This window comes from Suillus plorans (genome assembly GCF_016647745.1).
Source record: "Suillus plorans strain S12 chromosome Unknown HD556scaffold_23, whole genome shotgun sequence".
Classification (NCBI taxonomy): domain Eukaryota; kingdom Fungi; phylum Basidiomycota; class Agaricomycetes; order Boletales; family Suillaceae; genus Suillus; species Suillus plorans.
In genome coordinates, this window is record NW_024537407.1 from 192586 (window position 1) to 215478 (window position 22893).

The 22893-nt window shown below is 48.2% G+C and overlaps 6 protein-coding genes across 6 annotated transcripts; 1 reads left to right on the plus strand and 5 right to left on the minus strand.

Moving 5' to 3' along the window:
• Positions 1–1609: 1609 nt before the first annotated feature.
• Positions 1610–4438, minus strand: HD556DRAFT_391111 (Afadin and alpha-actinin-binding-domain-containing protein). Its single transcript, XM_041310470.1, has 6 exons — positions 4141–4438; positions 3934–4079; positions 3458–3881; positions 3184–3409; positions 2884–3125; positions 1610–2834 (listed from the first exon to the last, which is right to left on the minus strand). The coding sequence occupies exons 1-6, from the start codon at positions 4387–4389 to the stop codon at positions 1695–1697; spliced, it is 2427 nt and encodes an 808-aa protein (XP_041161028.1). The 5' UTR covers positions 4390–4438; the 3' UTR covers positions 1610–1694.
• A 723-nt stretch (positions 4439–5161) lies between these two features.
• HD556DRAFT_1365834 (uncharacterized protein) lies at positions 5162–8783 on the minus strand. The gene is made up of 12 exons (XM_041302785.1): positions 8272–8783; positions 8150–8220; positions 7587–8090; positions 7422–7535; positions 7250–7370; positions 6668–7199; positions 6471–6604; positions 6140–6424; positions 5945–6078; positions 5590–5897; positions 5456–5538; positions 5162–5406 (listed from the first exon to the last, which is right to left on the minus strand). Exons 1-12 carry the CDS (start codon positions 8677–8679, stop codon positions 5362–5364), a joined length of 2739 nt encoding a protein of 912 aa, XP_041161029.1. The 5' UTR covers positions 8680–8783; the 3' UTR covers positions 5162–5361.
• Positions 8784–8861: 78 nt separating this feature from the next.
• HD556DRAFT_1365836 (uncharacterized protein) lies at positions 8862–12782 on the minus strand. Its single transcript, XM_041302786.1, has 18 exons — positions 12727–12782; positions 12582–12661; positions 12132–12521; positions 11955–12078; positions 11598–11894; positions 11490–11518; positions 11341–11436; positions 11221–11292; positions 11158–11166; positions 10951–11105; positions 10731–10897; positions 10304–10679; positions 10109–10250; positions 9965–10053; positions 9689–9904; positions 9517–9636; positions 9322–9462; positions 8862–9270 (listed from the first exon to the last, which is right to left on the minus strand). The coding sequence occupies exons 2-18, from the start codon at positions 12628–12630 to the stop codon at positions 8953–8955; spliced, it is 2790 nt and encodes a 929-aa protein (XP_041161030.1). The 5' UTR covers positions 12631–12661; positions 12727–12782; the 3' UTR covers positions 8862–8952.
• A 754-nt stretch (positions 12783–13536) lies between these two features.
• On the plus strand, positions 13537–17569 carry HD556DRAFT_1235929 (Tco5, signal transduction HAMP domain histidine kinase; the record flags this gene model as incomplete). Its single annotated transcript, XM_041297786.1, has 19 exons — positions 13537–14079; positions 14129–14233; positions 14286–14392; positions 14447–14470; positions 14519–14584; positions 14634–14723; positions 14776–14819; positions 14870–14931; positions 14978–15101; positions 15215–15232; positions 15280–15378; positions 15474–15780; positions 15833–16143; positions 16191–16343; positions 16403–16570; positions 16623–16752; positions 16813–17336; positions 17384–17438; positions 17491–17569. 19 exons carry the CDS (start codon positions 13537–13539, stop codon positions 17567–17569), a joined length of 3009 nt encoding a protein of 1002 aa, XP_041161031.1.
• Positions 17570–17747: 178 nt separating this feature from the next.
• On the minus strand, positions 17748–20050 carry HD556DRAFT_1365921 (uncharacterized protein). The gene is made up of 9 exons (XM_041302787.1): positions 19743–20050; positions 19403–19688; positions 19238–19350; positions 19026–19187; positions 18890–18965; positions 18712–18837; positions 18467–18651; positions 18042–18419; positions 17748–17984 (listed from the first exon to the last, which is right to left on the minus strand). Exons 2-8 carry the CDS (start codon positions 19551–19553, stop codon positions 18162–18164), a joined length of 1071 nt encoding a protein of 356 aa, XP_041161032.1. The 5' UTR covers positions 19554–19688; positions 19743–20050; the 3' UTR covers positions 17748–17984; positions 18042–18161.
• Positions 20051–20533: 483 nt separating this feature from the next.
• On the minus strand, positions 20534–22042 carry HD556DRAFT_1365937 (glycosyltransferase family 2 protein). The gene is made up of 3 exons (XM_041302788.1): positions 21831–22042; positions 21071–21622; positions 20534–21016 (listed from the first exon to the last, which is right to left on the minus strand). The coding sequence occupies exons 1-3, from the start codon at positions 21885–21887 to the stop codon at positions 20678–20680; spliced, it is 948 nt and encodes a 315-aa protein (XP_041161033.1). The 5' UTR covers positions 21888–22042; the 3' UTR covers positions 20534–20677.
• Positions 22043–22893: the final 851 nt, after the last annotated feature.

The window sequence follows — 22893 nt, forward strand, 5'->3', positions numbered from 1 at the left end:
AGCATTAACGACGTTGAAGTGCTCGAGGTAAATGCTTTTGATTCTGATCAGGTTGAACAAGGGATAATACCATAGGCTATTCTAGATGGTGACCAAGGTTTTCCGATTCCCCCGGTTGTAACCGGAGGCTGCCAGAACTTGAGCTTTTCTTCCGCGATCAGTTGAACGTTGAAACGTTGAATCACCGTGCCAACCACGCGACGGCTCGGAATCTAAGTATGTATTTGCAAATGCCACATATGCATGTAGCGGACTCGGTTCAAGCGCGATGTCCATGTCAACGCTTGTCAACGCGATGTGAAAATGCTGCAATGTCACTGCGTGGTGACATCACGTGCACTCCGAGTCGATTAAACTTGAACGTGTCGCTCGCCGATTCTGCTTGCCGTTGGGCCTTGGCCGCCTTCGTTGATGGGCTTATCGTGGGTGTTGGACCAGTAGGGGTGCCGGTGATCTCCACTAATAATGCACTCGCGACTGGTCACTGCTGGGATTCTTGTTAAAATTGTGTGCCTTCTTTACTGCGGTACTTATGCCAAGACTGCCAAAAGTACTATCACCAGGACAGCCGGACGGTATTCAATCCAGGATGATTGATGTTCCTCAGGCCGATTCCACCATGGCTCTGTACCACATTGTGGCGACACACTAGCCTACTACTACCACAGCCTGAGCGTCTGCTCAAGGAAGGCTGTCGAATGCACATGTGTGTAAGCCAAACCACTAGAACGCGCAGTACTTGTCGTCGCAGCCCGTTGTTACTGACGATCTAAATCAAGCAGTTCTATAGCCCCGATCACGATGGTACATTCGCAGTACGAGTTTTACGTCAAATTCTCATACTGGACGCACTCCTGACACAACTACTCCAACAGCTCGATATCCCCTTGAGGTCCTGTTTAATCAAAAAGTTGCCGAGTCAATCTTTGTCGATTTCATGGACACGGTCTCATATACATAGTTGGTCGTCCCATGATGCCTGCTTCTATCAAACTGTCCAATCATTCGAGGCAGCTTTGAACTCGCAGGTCCGTTCATCCGTCCAGTGAAGATAAGAAAGGTAGGAAAATGTCGATAAACGATGATATTTTCTACCCCCAGTCAGATGGTGCATGCTTGTTTTGTTGCCGTAGGTTTGATCTTTCCTACGTGAAATTAATGAATGATACAAGGTAGGCTTCTGTATATTTTTGTCAAAGCTGCAGATCTCGTTTATATGACATATCTGACACACGTTGGTCTGCTGATCCGCCAAGAGCACTCCACGCTCTTGTCGACCACCAGCCAGTCAGCCAATGAAAACTGTTTATCGTTTATCCACGTCTTCTTGGACCTACTTTAGTGCCATTCGACAAAGTTCTGAATAACAACGCGAGCCGTCAGAGAACAACTCGGGCCGTCCATGAGGATGCTGATAGCAATATTCCGCAGGAGATAACATTTTGACTGTCTGGCCGCCTGATGATTTAATTCATGGCCGCCCCTCGGGGAGAAGCACTTCATCCTTCGCTGTAAGGCATTCATTTGGCTCTGGTAATGGGCTTCTGTTTTGATACTTCCACTTATGAAACATTATTGCATACGTAGGCACAGATATTAATGTTTACAATTGAAAACCGTAGGGTATCATAATGATACGGCAGGAGAAAATCACGGACGTGTGTGGTACAAAAAACTATTAGTCATCACCTCTCTCATCCTCGCCATCCAGGCAAAGGAGCGGCTTCAGCACTCCCAATTAATACCCTCCTCGCACCGCCCTTTCCGGAAGGCAGCTTCGGTGCAGGCTTGTTTGCAGCTGAGCTGCTAGCCTTCAGCTTTGGTTGAGGAGCAGGAGGCAACGAAGGAGATGGTTTTCGGAAGACCTTGTCGCAGTTTTCTTTCTCTGGCTTCAGCTTTCCAGGAACAAGCTCCGCTTTGGTCTTTCCCTTCTCTTTTGTCGAAAAGCGCTTCGATTCGGGGGGTAGCACTTTTTTGAAGGGAACCAGATGAACAACATTTGGCTCGGTCTTCTTATCCCTCAGAGGACTATCATCTGACTCTGATTCGCTTTGGAACGTCGTCTTCTTTGTAGCAACTGGTGGGGTAACAACAGACATCGGAGAGTCTTCGCCCTCTTCTGATACCCCATCCAGGCTGTCAGGAGAGTTCGCAAGCATAAGAATGCGAGAGAGTGGGCTTGGTTTGACAGGCGAGTAAGCATGTGACATGTGTGGCGCAAGTGGCTTCGCAAGCGGGAATGGACGGAGTGTATTTACAACAGGAGCAGGAGGTGTTTTAGGTGATGGAAGGACAATTTTCGGTATTACGGCTCGTGCCTGAGTAGGAGGCGACGTGTCATCTAACGAAGAAGTATCAGTGCTCGAAGCGGAGGCTGACTCGGTGTCGGTCGAATTTCCTCCTGACATTGCCTGATGTGTGATCATCGCTGGAGGAAGGAATGCCTCCACAGGGGGTAAGGACGTCCGGGGTGAACGCGGAGGGAGCACAAACGCGGAGGGTAAAATAGACTGCGCCAAGGTTGACTTTTTTCCTAACGCCTCAAAGGCAGCCGGTGGGATAGTGATAGGAATCACCTCCGTCTCATACGCAGGCTCCATTTTACTTGGTGGTGTGATCGAGGACGAGGAGCGCCGAGACACTCGGGTCTTTCTGCTTGCCACCTTGCCGACAACCTTGGGCTTCATAGGCGACTTTCGAGGCGACTTGATCTTATGAGGCTGAGGTGGTAGAGGTGCAGGTTGGGAAGTTGTAGGAGGTGTTGGTGGGAGATCGGAGAGCATCTGCTCGACATGCCATGAACGTTTCTCTTCGATGAACTGGATGCGCTCAGTCTGAGTGCGATCATCAGTAACGCGCTAGACCCAAGTATTGAGTTTTTACCTCCAGAGCGGCTTTCTCCTTGCCGAGTTTGACAGCAGCATCGGTAAACTTTTTCCGCTCCTCATCAAGTTCGGTCTTCATTCGCTCAAGGCGCTCAGCGGCAAGGTCTCGCTCTGGCTGTGTCATGAGCTCGACGCTTTCGTCCCTTGGATGGCGTTCTGTAGATAATGTTTGGGATGCAATTTGCATCAAGAGGGCCTGAGTCTCTACAATATGCCTGTCGTGGAGTTTCTTAGCTCCATCTGTTCCGAACACTTGTTAGGTATGTGCAAGAAAACCCGATGGCATCCAGACACGCACCAAGTTCTGAGCGCAACTCGTCGACGATTCCTTGTAATCGTTTATTCTCCAGAACATCCGAAGCCTTGGCGCAGTCTGGTGCTGGTGGTGCGGCAGCTCGCTGTGACAGGCGTTCTGAAATGTCATCGAAGATGCTGTGCGCCGAGGAAAAAAGAGCAGAAAGCTTGTCATTGGCAGCGTTGGGATGTGCTAAAGAGAACAATACGCTGTGCGTTATTATTGCAGGCTACGGACAGGTTAGCAGGTTGGTTTGTGCTCGAAGCTGCAGTCACACCTCTTCATCACAAGGCGAAATCAAACATCGCAGTTCGTGCAGTACTGACTGCAGTCGGTTTGCGACATTTACAACAAGTCGCTGTAACGCCAACGTTTCATCAGCTAGTGAAGCGCGAGCAGATTCAGCTTGCTCAAGAGCAATCTCAAGGTATCCTTTTCCCTTGCCAAGGGTTTCGGACCCGCTCACCACGTCGGCATTACCGCATCGAAAAGTCAATCCCGAGGACGAAGTCGACAGCTTGGTCTGCATGTCAGAAAGCTTTGACCATTTCTCGATAATGCGTTCGACGTCTTTCTCTTTCTTTTTGATTTCCGCCGAGTGAGTCGCCCGGAGAGCGATCAACGAGGAGCGTGTGCGCTGAAGCTCGGCTGAAGTTTGCTTATGGGCTGATTCCGAAGCTGCCAAGGTTTTGGAGGCCGTTCTGCCACAAAATTTAGATTCCAAATTTCGATCAAAACTAATCAATCGCTCACGCCATTCGTGACTTGTAAACGTTCATTTCGCGCTCTGCATTAGCTGCCTTCTCAGTGGCTGAACGATGCATCCCCAGAAGCCGCTCGTGGTCATAAGAAAGGGTGCGCAAACTGGTCGATAAATCTTCAGCGCGAGACATGTCATTCTAATATAGTCTTGAATGAGACCGGTATCACTCGGGCTGTCACATAACTGCGTTAACGCACCACTCTTTGGCCTAACATAGCAAGCAAACACTTCGCCAGCTGATCGGTGTCAGGATTTGAGAGTCCTTCAAAGGAGATCCCGGGTGAATGGGTGAATCCATGTGCCACAAGCTGAGAGTTGATGTATTCCAGACTGGACGTTGACGCGACGGAATCGGAGGACGTTGCTTCCGAGCATGGTGATCCAAGATCAGAAATAGAGACATCAAGACCCCAGTGCACCAGCTTTCGTGGTGTGACGGCCATCATCGGTCGTAGTGCTGAGTTGTTGGTTGTGGTTGTCGTCGGCGTCGTCGATGTTGAACTACTTCTGACGCGACTCGGTCACGTGTATTCAATGTTAATGCGTGACAGCGTAAAATCTGTGACATATCACAAATCGAATCATGATTCAGATTGGGTTCAATCGATGATAAAGCTATTGTCAATGACTTCACATCTTCTGCGTGTCTTGTCACGTATCATATTAGTACTACTGTCCTCAGCTCTGTGATGCACATGCCGATTCCGTCCTCATCGAGAAATGGGTTCGAGACCGTCCCAGTCACTAAGATCTCTCCCCCCCAATGGGCATCATGATAGATTCGTCATGGATTCGCCCCTGTCAGCCCTTTTCCTTGTTCTTTCTGAAACTAGTATGCAACAGAATCCATTCCTGACTGAGTTTCAACCTCCAACACTCACCCACTGAATCAAGTCGAGGACCAGTATTGCTGGATCTGGTGTGATGAAACCTTTGTCTGATTCGGAGCACAGGATCATCGCAGATCGGTTTTCTCCCGTAGGACTAATAGAATGGAATCAGTCGTTGTTCCTTGAGCCTATGGTATGTGCTTTTGAATTTACTCGTGAACGAGATATTGACTTGTCGGCGTCATCGTCTTCAATACTTATTTGCTACTACGATGCGTCTCGCGATTTTATTGATCACCAGCTATCACCAGGCCTCCTGAACAGCAGGTATACACTACGTGAAGCGCATGGTGGCTGCCATGACCGGTCCATGATATATCGATGTAGTCTTTCACGGCTCCGAGAGTGAATGTCATTATTAGTGTGAGAGTACATGTAGACTAAGAAAATTCTGTGAAAAGAAACAAATAGTAAGGAGCGTCATGTCGACGGGCGAGCTACAGGGGATGACAGCAAGTATAGTGATATAAGTTTGATTTGACTCCAGGAGATAAACATCCAAATAAGCATCTTAAATAGTGATTTGATCTATGATTCGATTCTCTTGTAGTACAACACGTATGCTGGGCGTCCCTAAGAAAATTGTCAGGTACGAGTCTCACCCTGCATATCAGAAGCTTACCACAATGTCCTTGGCGTCAGTCGGCATGACCCGACTGTCGTCACAATAAACCCATCCTCCACGAGAAGCGATAAAAGCGGTATCTGGACACCCGGGTTGACAGAAGGTAACATAGCAACAGCGGAAAAGCTCACAATGTCCATTGCTTAGATTTCCAAAATGATTCGTCACGCCGTATAGATCGTATTTGTATGGTGGCGTCTGTACTCGCGGATCACCAATACCATTCGCTGAACCGTTATGCATCCCAGGGGGTAGAGCCGGAGGCATGTAATTCGTCAGATCCAGGCCTTTGAGAGGAAAGTCGACGACGGTCTCAATCTTGTCTGTGAATACCCCTTTGTGCGAGAAGCGCTTCAGGTGAATGAGCAGGATTGGTGGAAGGCGTGATAACGAGAGCTGTTTGGTGGCATTACGCAAAGTTTTGCAATGCGGACAGTGCCTGGTAATGACATGAGAACAATGCCATAAGATTATGCGACACTATACCAAGCCTCCGTTCCCGAAAGTACTTCTTCTTTAACAAAAGCGTCTAGGCACGACTGCAGGGATGTCTTGGACAGGCCTTTTACGGAAGGCATGGGAAGCGAAAGGTACATGAAGGAATTATACGTCGTCGATGTCTGCATGATGTTGCAAGCATTGTCAAGTGTTTGAGAATGTCTAAGAAGATTCCAAACACACCTTACGACATGTCAAGCACACCAACCGATTCTTAAATTGTCCTTGAAAGAAATCTACAATAAGTGAATCGTTCCGCATTCGGTAAATCTCCCATTCTTGTGCACTGGCAATCGACTGAGGAAGCCGTTCCAGTTCGGCCTCGCGTTCAGGCGTCGTTCCGTTGGATGGTTTATGAAGAACACGGTTGAGGTCCTCATGGAGACCATCAAGTAAGAAGGTGAGGAATTCTTGCGAGTCATGCTGGTCAGATCCCGAGAATTGAGGAGCATGTGTGCATATTGATTTCTTGCCGACGAAGTCAGTTGTGCACTAATGAAGACAATAAACTTACCCTGAACGAAGCGGGGATCAGATGCGGAAGCTCGGAATGTGACATTTCGTAGAGAATAGTTGCGAACGCCGATGCGAGGTTCCCCTTCGTTCCCATGGGGTTGACCGCATTGACAGCCTTCCTCCACCGGCCTTCTATATCAGAGTCATCTTCTATAAGCCCTTCATTTGGGTGTAGATTTTGACATTCATACATACCAGTGAAGAATCTCGCGAATGGCACTGTGGCACTGAGACACTGAATTGTAGCATTCATGTAACATGTATTTCCCAAATTCTTGAGGCCAACCGTGACAATCTGCATGTCAGACCAATATGTCACGGGATAATTAGACGGGATTGTAGGCGGTTTGGGAGGCTCCTTAAGCGTGCTAACGGAATAGGACTGCGAATGCGAATGATGCCGCTGGAACGAGGAGGAAGCAACCGGAGGGGGAGGGCGAATAATGTGAGAATGAGGTAGATCGGGGTAGTCGATGGGGAGGCGAGCACTAAATGACGCACTGCCAGTACCTTGTTCGACGTAGTCGCTTCGCCTCCGGACAAGCGGAGAGTGGTTGATGCTCGCTTGCGGTGGAATTGCTGGGGGGTGAGAGATTAAGGACGTGGCCCCTGACCTCGAAGCAGAGGAATGACTTGTGGTTGAGAAGGAGGGGTATTGGATCGGTGTGAATGCCGCTGCAGAACCGTTTGCGAGAGAATGGGGTATCACGGGAGGTGTGCGGGGTGTCTGTGGGACAATGAGCAACGTGTGATCAAATTAGGGTAAATGCCACGTACACTATCAGGACGGCTATAACTGTATGAGATGGATGACGGGATATGCGTAAGAATGTTCGCGCGGCTTATGGAAGCGGGAGTGTCACTTAATGTATCTGAATCGTGGGACTTAAGCAATAGCCTAGTACCGGAACATCAATACTAGACGCAGGATGGAAAAGGTTTAGCTTACCCTGGGGAATCGTTCGGCAATTTCGGAAACCGGCGTTCAGGTGATGAGGGTATGCCAGACAGCGCGTCATTTATTGAAGGTTTCCAGGGGCGTAAAGCTGATTCGAAAGTTGACCTAGTACCAAAATATCAATACTGGACACAGGCTCGAAAAATGAATGCTCACCCTGAGGAGTCCATTAACAATTCCGGAAACCGGCGCTCAGGTGATGAGGGTATGCCAGACAGCACGTCATTTGTTGTAGGATTCCAGGGGTGGGAAGCTGGTTCGAATGTTGATATACCTCCTAGATCCTTGATTGCACTTGGTTTTTCCATTTCATTGGTTGCAGCGACTCCACCAGCAACTCGATCAAACCCCGTCTCTGATGATTCAGTAGACGTCGGGGACGGCGGCCCCAGTGACGACGGCGGGACAAATGCATATGGTGAAGGTGCTGTAGAGTTTGATGCGGATGAAGAGGTACTGAGGACAACAGTCGAGGACAACGAGGGAGACGTTCGATTAGAGCGGACTGGATCCGGCAGGTACAAGGGAGGAGGAGTCCCAGGAGCAACTTCCCGCGAATAGCGTTTCGTCGTGGAGTCGACGAGTCCATTTTGACCAAGCATCTTCATCCGATCTGCGAGCGACTTCATATTGGATAATTCTCCCTGATGAGGTGAGACACTATGGAAGAAAGAAGAGTCAATATATACGAGGGACAATCTGTTGGGCGCAGCACCCACGTTGTCGTCGATCTCTCAAGATCAAGTTCCGCCTCGAGGCTTTTGATGCGGTTCAGAGAATCACTGTATTCCTGTGGATGATATCATTGGATGGTACTCTACACTGAAGACATGATGCGAACCTGGAAGAACTGTCGGAACTCATTGTAATTTGGGTTCCCTTTAGTCCTGTCTGGGGCGTAGCTGGAATGCTTCGTATAAGTCGTCATCAGGTTAGCTGCGACGTATAAGGCATGCAGAGCTGCCTTTGGGTCCCGAGCGGCATCCTTGAGTTGAGCCTGGTGCATCTGGGAACGGGCCGACCCAAGGAGTGCTTTGGCACTAAAACCTTTACTACGTTCCGCAGTAATTTTAGCATGCTCCTTGATCTCCTGGACAGATCCTAAAGATGACAAGCCATTGTGCATAGTTGAAGAATTTAAGGTAGGATCGATAAGTTGTCGAGGCAGGTGTGTTCTATTAGTACTGTGAGTGTCTGGACCGAACCCTGCGAGACTAGGTGATGGGGAAAGGACAACGACACCAGGCATCCAAGAAAACGAAAAGAGTAGCCTCGAGTAGCCCCGAGTAGAGTCAGCGATTCAGTGCGTGGCAGGTACTGAGCCGCTCGGCGACGGAGCGAAATACTTGGCAGAACAACACAAGTTACTTAGTCCCACATCGTGTGACAATATTGATCCCGATTACATAACTCAACATCAAGCAGCCACTCTGAATATTAATGTTCTTTCCTGAACGACGAGTGCACTAGTATCGTACAAAGTTCATTTAAAATACAATGGGGTATTCAAAAAGACCCGCGTCTATCCATCCATTGTGTCATCAAGGGGGGAAAGACTATCATCAGGAGACTGGCCAGTACCAACCCCATTTCGGTGCTCAAAGTGGCATTTGTGGCACCGCCAACGGCCCGAGTAATGTCCACTCGGATAGAATGCAGGGGAGTACTCTGTAGAGCACATATCACATTGAAGCGCAGGCTCAGCCGAAACGTCAGCCGACGAGGCGCCGTCCGTGCGGATATTCAAGGTTTGGTCGAGTCTCCTAGCCTTCCGAAGTAGAGCATGCGCCTGAGTTACAGGCGCCTGTTTATAGATCCGGCAGTAAACTTGCAGAGCAGTCTGCCGCACCGCTTCAGCAATTCTAATAGGTGAAACATCGTGATCCCTCACCTCTCCAGTCTCATCCGTTTCACATACATCATATAGTTCCCGCCTGCTGTTCTCGTGTTCCTGGCAACATACGACAGGAACCATGTTGCCAGTCTCACCCTTGAAGGTGGTAATTATACCATCCCGACGTGGATGACGCACCTGCAATAATTATCCTATGACGCAAAACGACGAAAAAAAACGAAAAAACCGTACCGGCTGGATCTCAAAACCAAATTGGTGACCTTTCCTCCAAGCACAAGATGAGTGGTATTCCCGGACACAGTCACTGCATCGGATGACTGCACCGCTGGTTTCGCCGCATAGAGCACATTTCTGCTTAATCGTGTCAACTAAATAAGGATAAAGGAAACGGATGCGTCCTTACAGATGCCCATCTCTGCTTGGGTATGGTGCTGATGCCCTCAACGAGCCGGAGTTGCGACACATCCGAGAAGCTGATCTCAGGAGTAAAGACAGCACACAGTACGTGCGCCCAACCTTGTCCTTCTGTAGGCTTGGAAGCACGTAAGAATGAATCAGCATTGGGGAATTGAACTTTCTTCTTGGATTTGCGCCGTGGACACAACAAACAGTCAGTGTGCTAGAGAATACAAGTTATTATCATACGGTTATAACAAACCAATTTTTTTGGTCGATTTACCATAGATGATTCCAGGGTCTCTTCGTTCTGGCAAATGTCGCACATCCACGAGTCAACGGCGCTCTTTTCCACGTGGACGCCGCATGATGCTGTATATTCGTGCTGTTGAATTGGTGTATGACGTGATTAAATCAGCGACCTCACCTGCATGCACTCGGAATTGACACTGGTTACACTTCAGTACCTTACCCACTGGACCATTCTTCTGGCATGCCAAGCAACGCAGTTGTGGGGCCATTGGAGCATTAGGGGGAGGTGTCGCATTTACAGAGGCCGATGTTGAGGTCTTAGAGAAAACAAAAGTAAATAATTGAAGTACCAGGGCACGTCCGCCATTACCTTCACTCGCTTCGTACTAGGTCCATTTAGGGGTGTACCTTCACGTTTATCCGAGCCCTTCTTGCTAGGCGGTAGAACATCCTCACGGACTGTACGGAAATTAAGGTCCGCATATTTACGCCAGTTCGTCCCACAAGTATCACAGAGAATATCAGTAGCAAGGCCCTTGGGAGCCCTCCACCAGTTCTCCGATTCACGAGTACGGCATGCGCCACAGCTATTGTTGTGTCTGGACAATCCAGGCATGATTGAACCTTCGTCATCAGAGAATTGGTCGGTGACAGCCGCAGTAGCTGAGGGCAACTCATCTCTGCCCTCATCTTTAGCCTTGAGTCTCGCGGCTCGGATTCGTACATTCTCTTCCTCTAGTCTCGAGCTGGATGGAAAAGAATAATAAGAAAAATCAGGGAAGATAATCTACGCCTACTTTTTCCATTGCCCATAAAACCGCACGACCTCAGCCATGGAACGGGTACCAATTTCGTCATGTACAGCCCGAAGTTCAGCGCCGTAGAGGAAAATGCCGTCCTCAAAAGCAGTCACCTCATCCGCGGTCCACTCCCGGTCGGTATGCCTTGTTTCGCCCTTCTTCCACTATCGAACCAGTCAGATTTTCTCACTAAAAAAATCCACGTCTGGGACATTACCTTCTCTGGACGGGTGGGAATAACACTCATATCAACAGTGGACCAGCCGCGGTTCAATAAATGTGCCTGCGTAAACCGCCTGAGGGCCTCGGTCAGCCAGTCGACACTGTGCAATTTTTCCGGTTTTCTGCTCAACACCACCTTCCATGCTTCCACTGAAATTTGTGTTTTTAGCAAATATAGTCCCCCAGATCATAAGGCACCTACTTTCAGCGACTGTGAAAAAAGTAAGTTGTTTACCTAAGCCTAGGGAAGGCTAAAAATACGTACTTTCTTCATCTGTCAAGGTGTTGATCGCGCTCAGAACTTCGACGGTATAGTCTCCGCCCCGCTGTTCCGGATCTAAGTTGCCTTGAGCAGCGTCCCGGACTAAAAGGAGAAGAAACCTACCTGAAGGCGAGGGTACATCAAGCGTAGTTGGAACAGTAGCTTGATATTTGGGGCCAACGCGTGTAGCAGATCGAGGGAAGATGAGATCGTCAGGATCTACCGTCCAAATGTACTAAGCTCCACACATCCCGTATCAAACTCAAACTTACCAAGCGTATCTTCTGCCACTGTGTATTGCCTTCATGGGAACATGGGCAGTCAGCTTTCGCTCTTAAATACCTATCGAGATAGGGATGCGGTCAGGTGCATACACTTACCCAAAGTACCGAAACGGCCACATTTTAAAGTACTTGATCTCGACGTTTTCTTCCTTTTCCGCAAGGCTCCTGTCTTTACGCGGGCGTCCCCTGCCTCGTGGAGCAGGCGCATTAGACTTTGGCTTCGCAACGGGGGTCGGATGTCGAACATCATGTTTATCTACCTCCTCTTCATGGCGCTTAGAGCAAGGGGCGCATGTCCAGCCGTAGCCGCGTGATGGCTTTGCCAGAAGTGGAGGTTGTACGCAGCTCATGTGGAAGAAATTCTTGCATCTATCACACCCTACTGTGTCAGGACTGATGTTATGATGTTAGTATATGCATAAAATAAAAATGTTTCCTCCATCAACAACGTACTTTGCACACCATTCACTGCAGGTTGCACACAACCGCAGAGTGTCGGTGAGGTCTGGAACCACGTCTTTCTCAGCTACCACATATTCGTATCTTGAGGTCAAAACCTGTCTGATGTGATCGGGCACTACAGGGAAATGTTGACTCGAAACCGCGGAGGTAACGAGAAGTTGTACGTACAATTCCGAACGTCAGTCGCTTGAATAACATCAAACTCCTTCTTGATATAAGGATCAAAAAGACGATTGAAATAAAACCTGTCAGGGCGTTTCTTCCATCCAGCTAGGTCGGTTATTTTATCCCTATGCAAAACGTGGCACCGGGAGCGAAGTTGGTTTATGTCGCAGATCTCTGAATATATGGCGGCGAGAAGGAGGCGAGAATCTGCGACCGGACGATCACTGACGTCGCTTGGACGATAATACCAAGCCAATCGAACGCGGGTATATATTTCCTTTCCTTTCCCTTTCCCTTTGCCTGCCCCTTCCGGTGGCAGGAATTCCATGATACGGGCTATAGAGTATGGGGTACCATCTCGAACAGACCATGGTGGAGAACAATATACATGGTCTTCGTAATTCAAGTCAGAATGATGTCAGAAGAAGATATGGAAAGGAGTTGGATTTTTACCGTTGACTTTGACCTTCTCCCCGCTTTTCAGGGTAACCTGGGCTGTCATAAGCGCTTGCTGGAAAGATTGCAAGAAAAATCTGCAGGGGATCAAAACATATCCTTTGACCTTAATCAAGTTCAATACCGTAAAAAATTGACTCGCCTTGGCTGTTTATTGTGTTGTTGTGTGGATAGTATGAGCTGTACAATGAAGGAAACGAGGTGGAGAAGGTGTGATCCACGAAAGGCAGAAGCCTGCGTAGTAATCAAACTCCGATGGGCGCGAATATTCCCGCCGCCTCACACAAAACATCAATATTTACAAGCTTCCCACTACTACACATGTTAATTTTCAGCTTATATTTTCTTGATTGTTTTCACGAGAACACAGTGAAACCAATGTCTGAGTTTGTTGCGCGGACATGTTTATAGCGTGGCACTCTTGTGTCGGAGCTGGTCATTTGTTGCCATTTGAGTTCACATGCCGTACTGGCCGTACCTAGCCCTGGACAGGCTTCCCGCTAGCTGTCGACATGCATTTTCCGCGATACCGAGAAAGTATGTAGCTTGTACATCGTGTGCAACACATACGTAGTAGTTGACCATCTTCAGGAACCTTCCGCGAGCTATATGATGCATTCGCAACGAATGATTACTGTGAATTTCCCACTGCGGCAGCATTGTCAATGTTAACGCGCGCTTGTCTACTGATACAGTACATACGTTGACTTTCCACGATGACACCAAAGAAGAAGAAGGCTCAAGTCTATCCGAGCGGGCCTTGAACGCGGATTCTATGGGGAGATAGTGAGCTTATGATGCAATTTCGTGTCCTCGGATATCTTACAGTCACTTTCCAGGCAGGCCATTCATCAGATCTCATATACACCCCTCCACATGCTGCTCGGTCTCTTGTCTTGCAGCGATGTCCAAGTTCAATGATGACACTCGACGTCAGCTTGTTGAGGCAAAGATGGGCGATACGGCGTCTGTTCTCTTTACCCGTCAGCCCGAGGACTTCACGGGCTTGCCACTTCCTGTTACACAGACTAGTACTGCAGATTCAGGCCACCAAAACACGAAAAGATGCGTTTATTGGGAATGTTTCATGAAGCGCATGGGTACCGAGTCCCCGTCCTTATCCTCTGCGCTTGTGGACAGTCTTCGCGACAGCGGTCAAGTTCGGCTAAGAACAGAAGATAGTACTGACGTTGACGAAGTCGACGAAATTGTCGTGGACCGAGATTGGACAGAGGATATAAAGAACTCGCCGGACCATTCTGAATACGCTTCGGATAATTCAGGGGATAGCCACATGGCTAATGTCGGTGCAAGGGCTAGTACAAGCGTCGGCCATGAAAGTACAGCGTTTCCAGATGATGGTGGCTTCTTCCGTCAATTTCTCATTCTTCTCCGCTGGGACGTTTGGCCAGCAGTTCATAATTTTTTTCTTGTTCGTTTTAATGACGAAAAGACGGAAGAACGATACCAAGGGGAGCGTTGGTATATTAGAAAGGTACTGTGCCTTCTGGACTTCCCTGCTACCTAACTGACGTTTTGTTCAGCCGTTAGCAATTTGGTCGGCCATATTTTTCATTGCCAACTGGGTCATTGGAGCAGCAACAATTGCCACGCCCAACACCATACTCGATAAATCATGGATATGGGGTGTAAGTATAAATGTTGTTTGCATGTATTGGCCATGTTCATAATTTGCAATAGTTTATACCTGCGCATACCATTCCTCTCCTCATGTTGGTCATATTCGATTTCCCACGCGACTGTCGAATACCTTACCAGTTGCTTTTAATGATCTCAACGTGGTCATGGTGAGCGTCGTATATATGGAGCTTGCAAATACAATGATTTTGACTTCCCCCGAGGTGTCTGTATGAGATCGTGACAATGTGAGCCTTAGCGTTATGCCTTCTACTGGACTCTGATACTGGGTAAAGGTATGTATGTGGATATTATAGTGCAGATAATACATGCGGAACAAAGGATTTCCTCGGAACATTCTAGTGCGTGGTACCAGCCTTCGAGCTCAAAACTACTTATCCTTGCTTCTAGCTATACCTCTGCATTGCAAACTATAGCATTGTTCGGGATGCGGATGAATAGAATCGCTGCTATGGCGGGGGCACTGACATTCCTGGTTATGTAAGATATACACGAGTTTATGTATTGCGAAGCCTATACTGATTTCCCATAGCTCAAGTACTCTTATTTTGCCATATAAGCCAATATGGACCAAGCGTGCGTTGAATGTTTCCAGTCTTATCCCCCTAGCTCACTAAACATTCCAGACATGCTTAATTTTCTCCTGTATCACATATTCCTCCTGTTTGTGCATTACATGCATGAGAATGTGGGTGGAACAAGTGTTCCTATCTTTTTTATTCTCACCTTCACAGTCCGAACGGCGTCTCTTTATTCTCCGAGAGCAACTCAAAACCCAATTTAAGGCTACCCAGAAGGCTCAAATTAACGAGCGAAAAGAAGCGGACTCTAAGAGGAGGCTTACATCGTACGCATCATGTTCGCATGCCTGCATAGTTTGCTGACTGACTATTGTTATTAGATATGTCTTCCATGATAAGTACAGTATCTTCTTGTCCTCACCTGACTCACTAGAAATTTACAGGTGCGAGTGCCCTTGAACACAGCTCGTAGGTGTTATCAGGTACAGGGTAGCTGGTGCTGATCGAGCGTCTAGTGCTTGCCGTGCAGAATATGGAGGCGTCGTGCGCTGTATCTAAAGCGCAAGAAATAGAATTCATGGCATTAGGGGGTAGCTTGGTAATGATGTCTAAAGGTAAGTCCATCTTCGTTTAGTTTCTGCAGCTAATTAATTGCTCAGCAGTTCTCAACGACATGCTTGACTTGCTTGAGTAGCTCCCTCGCTTTTAGGAACCGTGTCTGACATCGCTCCTAGCAATCGCATGGATAGTGGTCTGTTCGAGATCTTGTCTAAACCTTACAAATTCCATGCTGTTATGCGCTCGTTGTTCATTCCACTGCGCATGGCAACAGATGCCCGCAATCTTGAACTCGTAACTTCTCTTGACGAAACCATCGACAAGGTTGCGCGACAAGCCGCTTTCGAGGCTGCAGGCGACAATTTGGCAGAATCTGAGGAGTATCTGAACAACAAGGAAGACGGTATCGTTCTTGGGGATGCTACTAGGCTGCGACAGATCATCAACAATCTCGCAAGGTCTGCAGCTATCCATACGTCATCAAGACTATCTGGAACGTTTCATTTTTAGCAACGCCTGTAAATTTACCCCTGCGGGAGGCAGAATAATGTGTTCAACACGCTTGATATTTCCTGCACATCCCGCGCCAGAACCTTCAAATAATTCAAGACCAAAGATTGATATAGGCGAAGATGCGATAGAGGAAGTACTCTGCGCACCCGCTGATGATTCTGATCCACTACATCCAACAACGAGCGGGGGACAGGACATGGAATTTTCAACAAAGAAGGGCCCACCGAAGCAAATCGTTGTGCGAATTGAAGTTAGCGATACAGGACACGGAATTCCGCCCAGGGAGATGGCGCAGGGCAAGCTGTTTTGTGAGTGATCGTCTCGTGAATTCGTTGCGAGATGCTCACTTTTTCAGCTGCATTCAATCAGACGGAGCAAGGTAGACAACAAGGCGGAAAGGGCACCGGTCTTGGCCTGGCCCTCGTCCGCCAGATCGTAAGGCTGAGCGGCGGTCGGCTAGGCCTGCGTTCTAAAGTTGGTCATGGGTCAACATTTTGGGTCGAGCTACGTAAGTTATCTAGGTTGTTCAGCCCGACTTCAATTGTTTATGCACATGTTTTGCAATAGCGCTGGGTGTCGGAGTTAAAGTTGTCGATGAACCAGACGCGGAGTCAACTTTGCGCGAGAAGCAGCGCACCTTTGAGCTAGCCGGGCCGCTATCAGTGGATCTACTGACAAGCAGTGCCCCGACGCAGTCAGTCTCGACAAACATCATGCAGACCATGATGGACGAAGGTCAGCATTATACATACTCTGTTCATCGTGTAAAGCAAACATCCGATTTTAGGGGGCCTGGTGCAGTTGAATTTACCAAATACAGTTAACAGCTCTGAAACTTACAGGCTCACTCGGACTACCAGCAAACTCTCGTCAGGCACCCAGCTTGGTCCTCCGTTACCCACTCCACCTGTCTATGAGTTTGGCGAGAACCTGGGTAGCATCATGTTCTCTCGAATGGGAAAATACTCAGTTGACAGCTCGCCTACGGTCGTTGCGGATTCGCTGAAAAGTCTTGATGACGCTACCCCACTTCCAGCTATGTCATCTATGTCAACTCGCCCAGACCCGCCAGGTCGACAGCCGTCATTAGCTTCCCAATTATCGGGGTCCCTACCGTTGCCCCTGAGCCGCAAAGGGTCCACTGCCGGTTTTGATCCGCCTATACTTGTTCTAGTCGTTGACGACGACCGAATTACTCGTACCGTTATGTCTCGAATGCTGACGAGATTAGGATGCGACGTCTCAACCGCTGAGAATGGTGAAATCGCGTTGGAGATGATCATCGGCGGTCCAGGAACTTCGAAGACCGAAGATGGACCTGATTCCAGGGTCTTCGACCTCAATCATGATAGTGAAAAGGATCAGAATGGTAAAGGGACGGAGGATGGTTATGCATATGATGTCATCTTTCTTGACAATCAGATGCCCGTTATGTCTGGTTTGGAGGTGGTTTCCAAACTTCGAGAGATGGGTAGGGCCGATTTCGTCGTTGGAATTACCGGTCAGTGCTGCAGTTGAATTGTGCCCTCAAGTATTCTGACGCTGAAGCAGGTAATGCACTCATCAATGACCAGAAAGAATACTTTGAGGCGGGTGCGGACCAGTATGTGGCTTCCCTAGTCCATAACGTTTCAATCCAACTAAATTTCTATCAGCATCTTGACAAAACCTGTCTTTGAATCTAGCCTGATCAAAATGTTGACGATAGCGGATGAGCGGCGGCAAAAGTTATGAACTTTGACGACCTTGATACCGATGGGCTTATTTGTCCTCCTTGTTTATAGCACTCTCATTTACGGCAAACAATCTTACGATGTTCTTTATTTTGGACTTTTCGCGTATAGGATCGCACAACATTTGCCATGCTAGATCTTGTTATCTATCTGTATTATTCACTCCTGCACACACGCTATTTAGCCGCCAGGCGATATGAAAAGGAAAGTTTGAAAGCAAAAAGACGATGCGGCTGATTATTAATTGCTGATTGAATGATAATAGTCGACAAATTCTTGTCCCCTGCATCAACAACTAGTAATCGTTCTCAACGGAGGTGTATATATTCGGGTTGGGCGTGTGATTGGGCACCCCGTGAAAAGGCTTGATAGAAGACAATATTCTTTTATAACGAGAAACAAAGGTCTGGCAATGGCTTATAATCATAAGTACATTAGAACTGTATTTCGAGACTGCACGACGAACAGCGAACCTGTCAGGAGTCATGTTGTTTACATAGGTGCAGCTTTGTTCAGGACCGAAGATTTGCGTGAGGTACAATAAGTATTGAGCGAGGCTGGAAATGATCTGCATCTGGAACCCGAAAAAAAAACTAGAGCTGTTGCCCTTCACCTTCGGGCACATTGCAAACTTCCGTAGAATCCATTGTTTCTATTTTCACTTCCTCCTCTATACCGTCATTCTGCGTCCACTGAGATACATGAACCTGCGAAGGCTTCATAGGATATCGATGCGAACTCCTTCTTTCGATTTCCCCGCTATAAGCCATCGGGAGGAAATTTGGATTAGTTTTCCAGGGTGTAAGGCGGATCAACACCATGTAGAAGGCAATCGAAATGATCGGCATGATCTAGGTCGAGTTTCAGTCTCATAACGGGCGTTGACGGTCATAATTACCATGTCCAGCATAATATACTGGGCGTTGTTCGCGCAGATGAAACATATTAGTATGGTCACCAGGGCTGCAGAGTACAAGATAGCGGCATCTATAAGCACGTGCACGATGGGCATCATGGTGCCATCCGTAGCGCGGTTTCGAGAGACTTTACGTTCCACAGTCCAGATGCGATACACAAGTAATCCTGGATAAATTCAGGTCGTTATGAGCTGTTGACATCATGTTCATGCGGAAGCAGGCTTACCTGAACTTATCAGATTGGTTGAAAGTGTCAAGGTAAACAACGCCGTGACCCATTGTCCAGTCTGATTGGTGTAGATGTTTCCGCCAGTTGCCTGCGAAGCGTAGTAGGGTGCGATTAAAGCAGCCACTTCGATAAAAAAAATCAGCAGGCAATTCCCCGAGTACGGTAGCGATCTGACCTGAGGAGCCGCACCACAGCATGCTTGGTAGGATGATTACCCAAACGGATTGCCAAACGACATAACAGCGATAAATCTTTTATCGTACAAGGCACTTTTTAAGCCCAAATAGCTGGTAAATAAGAATAAAACACACCACCACCCCATCGCCAATCATAGTTTGCAAGGCGTATATCAAGTTCTTTGTCACAAATGTTGGTTGGCTGATATCTTGGAAGAACGCAACTGGTCCACCAGGAAAGACGTCACGATACTTGACAAACCCATCTTCGAGACGAATGATATCTACGATCAAGTGCTGGGGCAAATTCAGCAGGTGGCATCAGGGGTAAGAGGTGAGGAGCTCACTGCAGTGCTTAATATCAACAGCAAGATTGCTGCCAAAGCGATCGGGCGATTTGCGTCACGTTTGTAGTGGATCGAAGCCCACATTGTACCCATGAACATGAGAACTGAAAAGCCTGAAGAACCATAGGCTGACGGGAATGGACGAATGCTCATCGTAATACTCACCAAACAAGATGGCTTCCAGCGCTGTTGAAATTATAGTAGCGGTATCTAGCGGAATGCCTGTTGAGACCATGGCGAGAACAACCTGGATGGCTTGGGAACGTACGAGATGAGGACAATACGAGGGCCCAACTTTATAGAGCCTTAGTGTCATCAGCGCTCTAGCTCATCAGGGGATATTTTTGGAACATGCTAACCTAAAGAAGAGAAAGCACTCGTCTTGTTGTGAGATGGAGATGATTTGCGGATGGCGGATGATGCTTGAAGAATTATTGTCACGAGTGAAGAACTGCAAACAGAGAAAAAAGTGGACCAACACAGTGAACATTAATACGGAACGAACCATAATACATGGTGCATGATATCATATAAGCGCACAAGAGACCCTCCTGTGTAAAGTAGTTAGTCACTGCCAAACTGTGACGTACCTCTAGAGACAGGCTGTGTCTCTGGCAGTGCTCGAGCTTTACATCTGACCGCTAATGCCCCGCTGTCAAGTAGTTTTGAAAGTAGTTCTCCGTCACGCTCGCTCAGGCGATTATAACATGTAAAGGTTGCTTGCTGAACGTTTGACACCTTTGAAGCTTTCCGCCTTGCTGTAAAGGTCAGAGCCAAATTGTGGTCACACTGCAGCCGTGGGAAGTAATACCCAACTGTACGCAAGGTTCCTGCCTCTCCCAGTGATCTCTTATATAAGTACAGGTCTTCCCGTCTCTTACCACAGGCATCCAGGCTACTAGAAGATGGTTGCTTTCGTAGGGCGGTAGGGCGGTTCGTATTCGTTCTTTTGGTTTATTTGCCAGTCATACTTACTATGAAACGTAGGACTAGCCTACATGGTAAAGCCCGCTGCATTGGCTGGTACTCGTTCTTCTCTCGCTCTTTTTCTAAACAAATCGTCACCATGGTGTCAGCTACTTCTAGGATGTTTTCGGGGGCCCTCGTGATTGAAGCCGTTGTGTCGAGAAAGGACTGGTTCCATGGACAACGCGTATTCATCCAATTTAGCAGACGATCAATTTCGCTTTTAGCAAAATTGTTCATGTGCTAAGTCGGCAGTTAACTCATTAGCTGTTCTGCTTTAATGTCCTCCAGAGTGTGCTTATAAAGTGGCTGCACCACTCAGGATGGCGCATGTAACGCTACATCTATAATAATTGATGTTACTCTATGTACAATGATATATTCTAGGTTGTCTTTGCAGAGCTAGTGAGAGTACATTCACCATGCGCATAGACAAAATCTGCTTTCCGTGACTGGCTTGGCCGTGGTATATCATCATGGTGATACTTTCCATCGTCCGGTGAGCTGGTTAGCGCGGAGAACGAGCAGGTCCCTGAGCATTTGTAGCGAGTCCTTGACAACATTCAGTTTGCTCCCCGCCACCTCATGCCATTGTACGGGGACCTCTGCAACAGGTATACCCAGCTGCTTCGCCAGCAGGAGTAGCTCAACGTCGAAGATCCAAGTGGCAAGATGTTGTGCAGGGAAAATCTGCTGTGCAGCGCGGCGTGAGAATAGTTTGAATCCGCACTGAGTGTCACGAATATGCTCCACGCCCACTATGCGTAGGATAGTGTGCAAGCCATACATGAGGATGTTACGGAGCACAGAGCGCTAACGGAGAGCGGTGTAAGAAGTTAGTCATGTCACATCGGAGAAAAAGCGCACCTTGACCACAGCTTCGGTCTTGACGAGGTGCGCTCGACTACCGACGACCACCGTCGGCTCGTTCTTCGGCCCAAGTTCGTCCATCTTCTTCCACAGTAGCTCTAAGTCTTCAAAGCGACTTGCACCGTCCGCATCCACCATCAACAGCCTATTTCCGCGTGCGTGTAGCATCCCATGGCGTACCGCACCGCCTTTTCCAAGGTTCTTTTGAAGGGTGACAACCCGAATATCGCTATTGATGTATTGCTGTGCCAGTTTTAGCGCAAGTGCGGACGTGTCATCTTTTGAACCGTCGTCGATGATGATGAGCTCGTATGTACGTGTCTGGTGGATGGAAGTGGAGTTAAGGTGATCAAGTGTCGTTTCGAGCATGGACGGGAGACGGGCTGTCTCGTTGTACGCGGGAATGATGACGCTGAGATCAATGGAGGCTGCATCGGCGAGAGATGGAAGGCTGAGAGGGTCTTTGAGGGATTTTCGTGAGCGGTATGTCTTTTCTGAGGGTCGGGTTATTATTGGGGGAGGCGAAAGCAAGGTGAGAGCTAGATAGAGCTAGTGATGATTAGCGAAAATGTTAAAGCGGATTGGTATGGAGAAGATAGTCAGGCAAGAGGGAAATAATTCCCTGACCCAGAATTTGTCGTCCTCGCCACGGCGCAACGTCTCTCGAGACGGCCCATGGCTCGAAGAACAAGGATGAAATGGGTGCTCATCATACAAAAACGAAAGACCAGACATTGACGTTGAAATTATCACTCACACAAGGTAACGATATGGCCAGAGCAGTTAACGAATAACCAAGGACAGATTGGTCCATTTTTAAAGACTCATTCAAGGAACCATATGGTAAAGTGAAGCGAGACTTTGTCAATTGGGAGGGCCACTTTGACTCAGAATTGCCTCCTGGTTTGTCACTTGTCACAAGGCTTACAACATTACGTGACTCTGAAGGACCGCGACGTCAGACACACTTCTGCCGCTGCCGCAAACCCAGAACTTCGATAGCTTGGACGACGTGGGGGCGCTAATGGAAGCAACGAGGAAGTACGGTATCATGATGGAAGCACCGACTTTGAAACAGGCGGTCGTCCCAAAAGGCTAGCACGACTCGGAGCTAGCGAGCTCGTTCGAAATCAGAACAAGTGTGAAATAATATCATTGATCTAGACACACGCATAGCATGCTTCTTTCAGAACGAGAGTCGCTCATGCACATGTACTAGTTGTCAATCCGGTCCAGTAGTCTCCAGTAGTCTGAGGCAGCCGGCTACTGCCAGTCAGCATCAATGACTTGGACTGTCGCCTATGACACCACTGCCAGTCTGAATATCGTGCCCATATGTCAAGACAGTCACCTACTACAAGCGACCGTCTATCCCACCCGCCCCGTCTCAGTCATCTGACCGACCTCCCACACTGTCAGCCTCAGCCCCTGCTACTCCTCCAAAATCGGCTACCTTTCCTGCTCGCTCATCGAAACCTTCACCGCTAGTACCACCATCCACAGAGGAACATCAGCCGTTTAAGCCTCCAATAAACAAGAAGGACCTCGTGGCTTCTCTGTTCATGTCGAAGCACGCACCCTTTCCCGAGTTTGCATACTCCGCTTACTGAGAACTGGACCGAACTGGGCTTTCTATCACTACTCTTAGTACCCATCAGGTCTGCGAGATCAGATTTACCACGTGTGTCTGTGTGTACTGCATGGAAACTGGGTTTACGTTGTGATTGCCGAGGTTCATGAAGTCACACCAAACGCGGGGTTGACCATCATGGTGACCGCGCTCTTTGTTAACCCGGAAGGGTCCGAGTGGTGCGGGCTTC

Coding starts and splice junctions, on each gene's coding strand:
- HD556DRAFT_391111 (XM_041310470.1), bottom strand. CDS start 4,389: ATGATGGCCGTCACACCACGAAAGCTGGTGCACTGGGGTCTTGATGTC. Junction 3,882..3,933: donor GTTTACAAGTCACGAATGGC/GTGAGCGATTGA, acceptor ATTTTGTGGCAG/AACGGCCTCCAAAACCTTGG. Junction 3,410..3,457: donor TTTCGCCTTGTGATGAAGAG/GTGTGACTGCAG, acceptor ACCTGTCCGTAG/CCTGCAATAATAACGCACAG.
- HD556DRAFT_1365834 (XM_041302785.1), bottom strand. CDS start 8,679: ATGCCTGGTGTCGTTGTCCTTTCCCCATCACCTAGTCTCGCAGGGTTC. Junction 7,200..7,249: donor GTTATAGCCGTCCTGATAGT/GTACGTGGCATT, acceptor ATTGTCCCACAG/ACACCCCGCACACCTCCCGT. Junction 6,605..6,667: donor ATTCGCGAGATTCTTCACTG/GTATGTATGAAT, acceptor ACTCTGATATAG/AAGGCCGGTGGAGGAAGGCT.
- HD556DRAFT_1365836 (XM_041302786.1), bottom strand. CDS start 12,630: ATGACAGCCCAGGTTACCCTGAAAAGCGGGGAGAAGGTCAAAGTCAAC. Junction 11,293..11,340: donor TGATGTACCCTCGCCTTCAG/GTAGGTTTCTTC, acceptor AAGGCAACTTAG/ATCCGGAACAGCGGGGCGGA. Junction 10,054..10,108: donor TCAATTCCGAGTGCATGCAG/GTGAGGTCGCTG, acceptor ACGAATATACAG/CATCATGCGGCGTCCACGTG.
- HD556DRAFT_1365921 (XM_041302787.1), bottom strand. CDS start 19,553: ATGACACTAAGGCTCTATAAAGTTGGGCCCTCGTATTGTCCTCATCTC. Junction 18,966..19,025: donor TGATTGGCGATGGGGTGGTG/GTGTGTTTTATT, acceptor GTACGATAAAAG/ATTTATCGCTGTTATGTCGT. Junction 18,652..18,711: donor AACCAATCTGATAAGTTCAG/GTAAGCCTGCTT, acceptor GAATTTATCCAG/GATTACTTGTGTATCGCATC.
- HD556DRAFT_1365937 (XM_041302788.1), bottom strand. CDS start 21,887: ATGGACCAATCTGTCCTTGGTTATTCGTTAACTGCTCTGGCCATATCG. Junction 21,623..21,830: donor TGGCCATATCGTTACCTTGT/GTGAGTGATAAT, acceptor AATCATCACTAG/CTCTATCTAGCTCTCACCTT. Junction 21,017..21,070: donor AGACCGAAGCTGTGGTCAAG/GTGCGCTTTTTC, acceptor GCTCTCCGTTAG/CGCTCTGTGCTCCGTAACAT.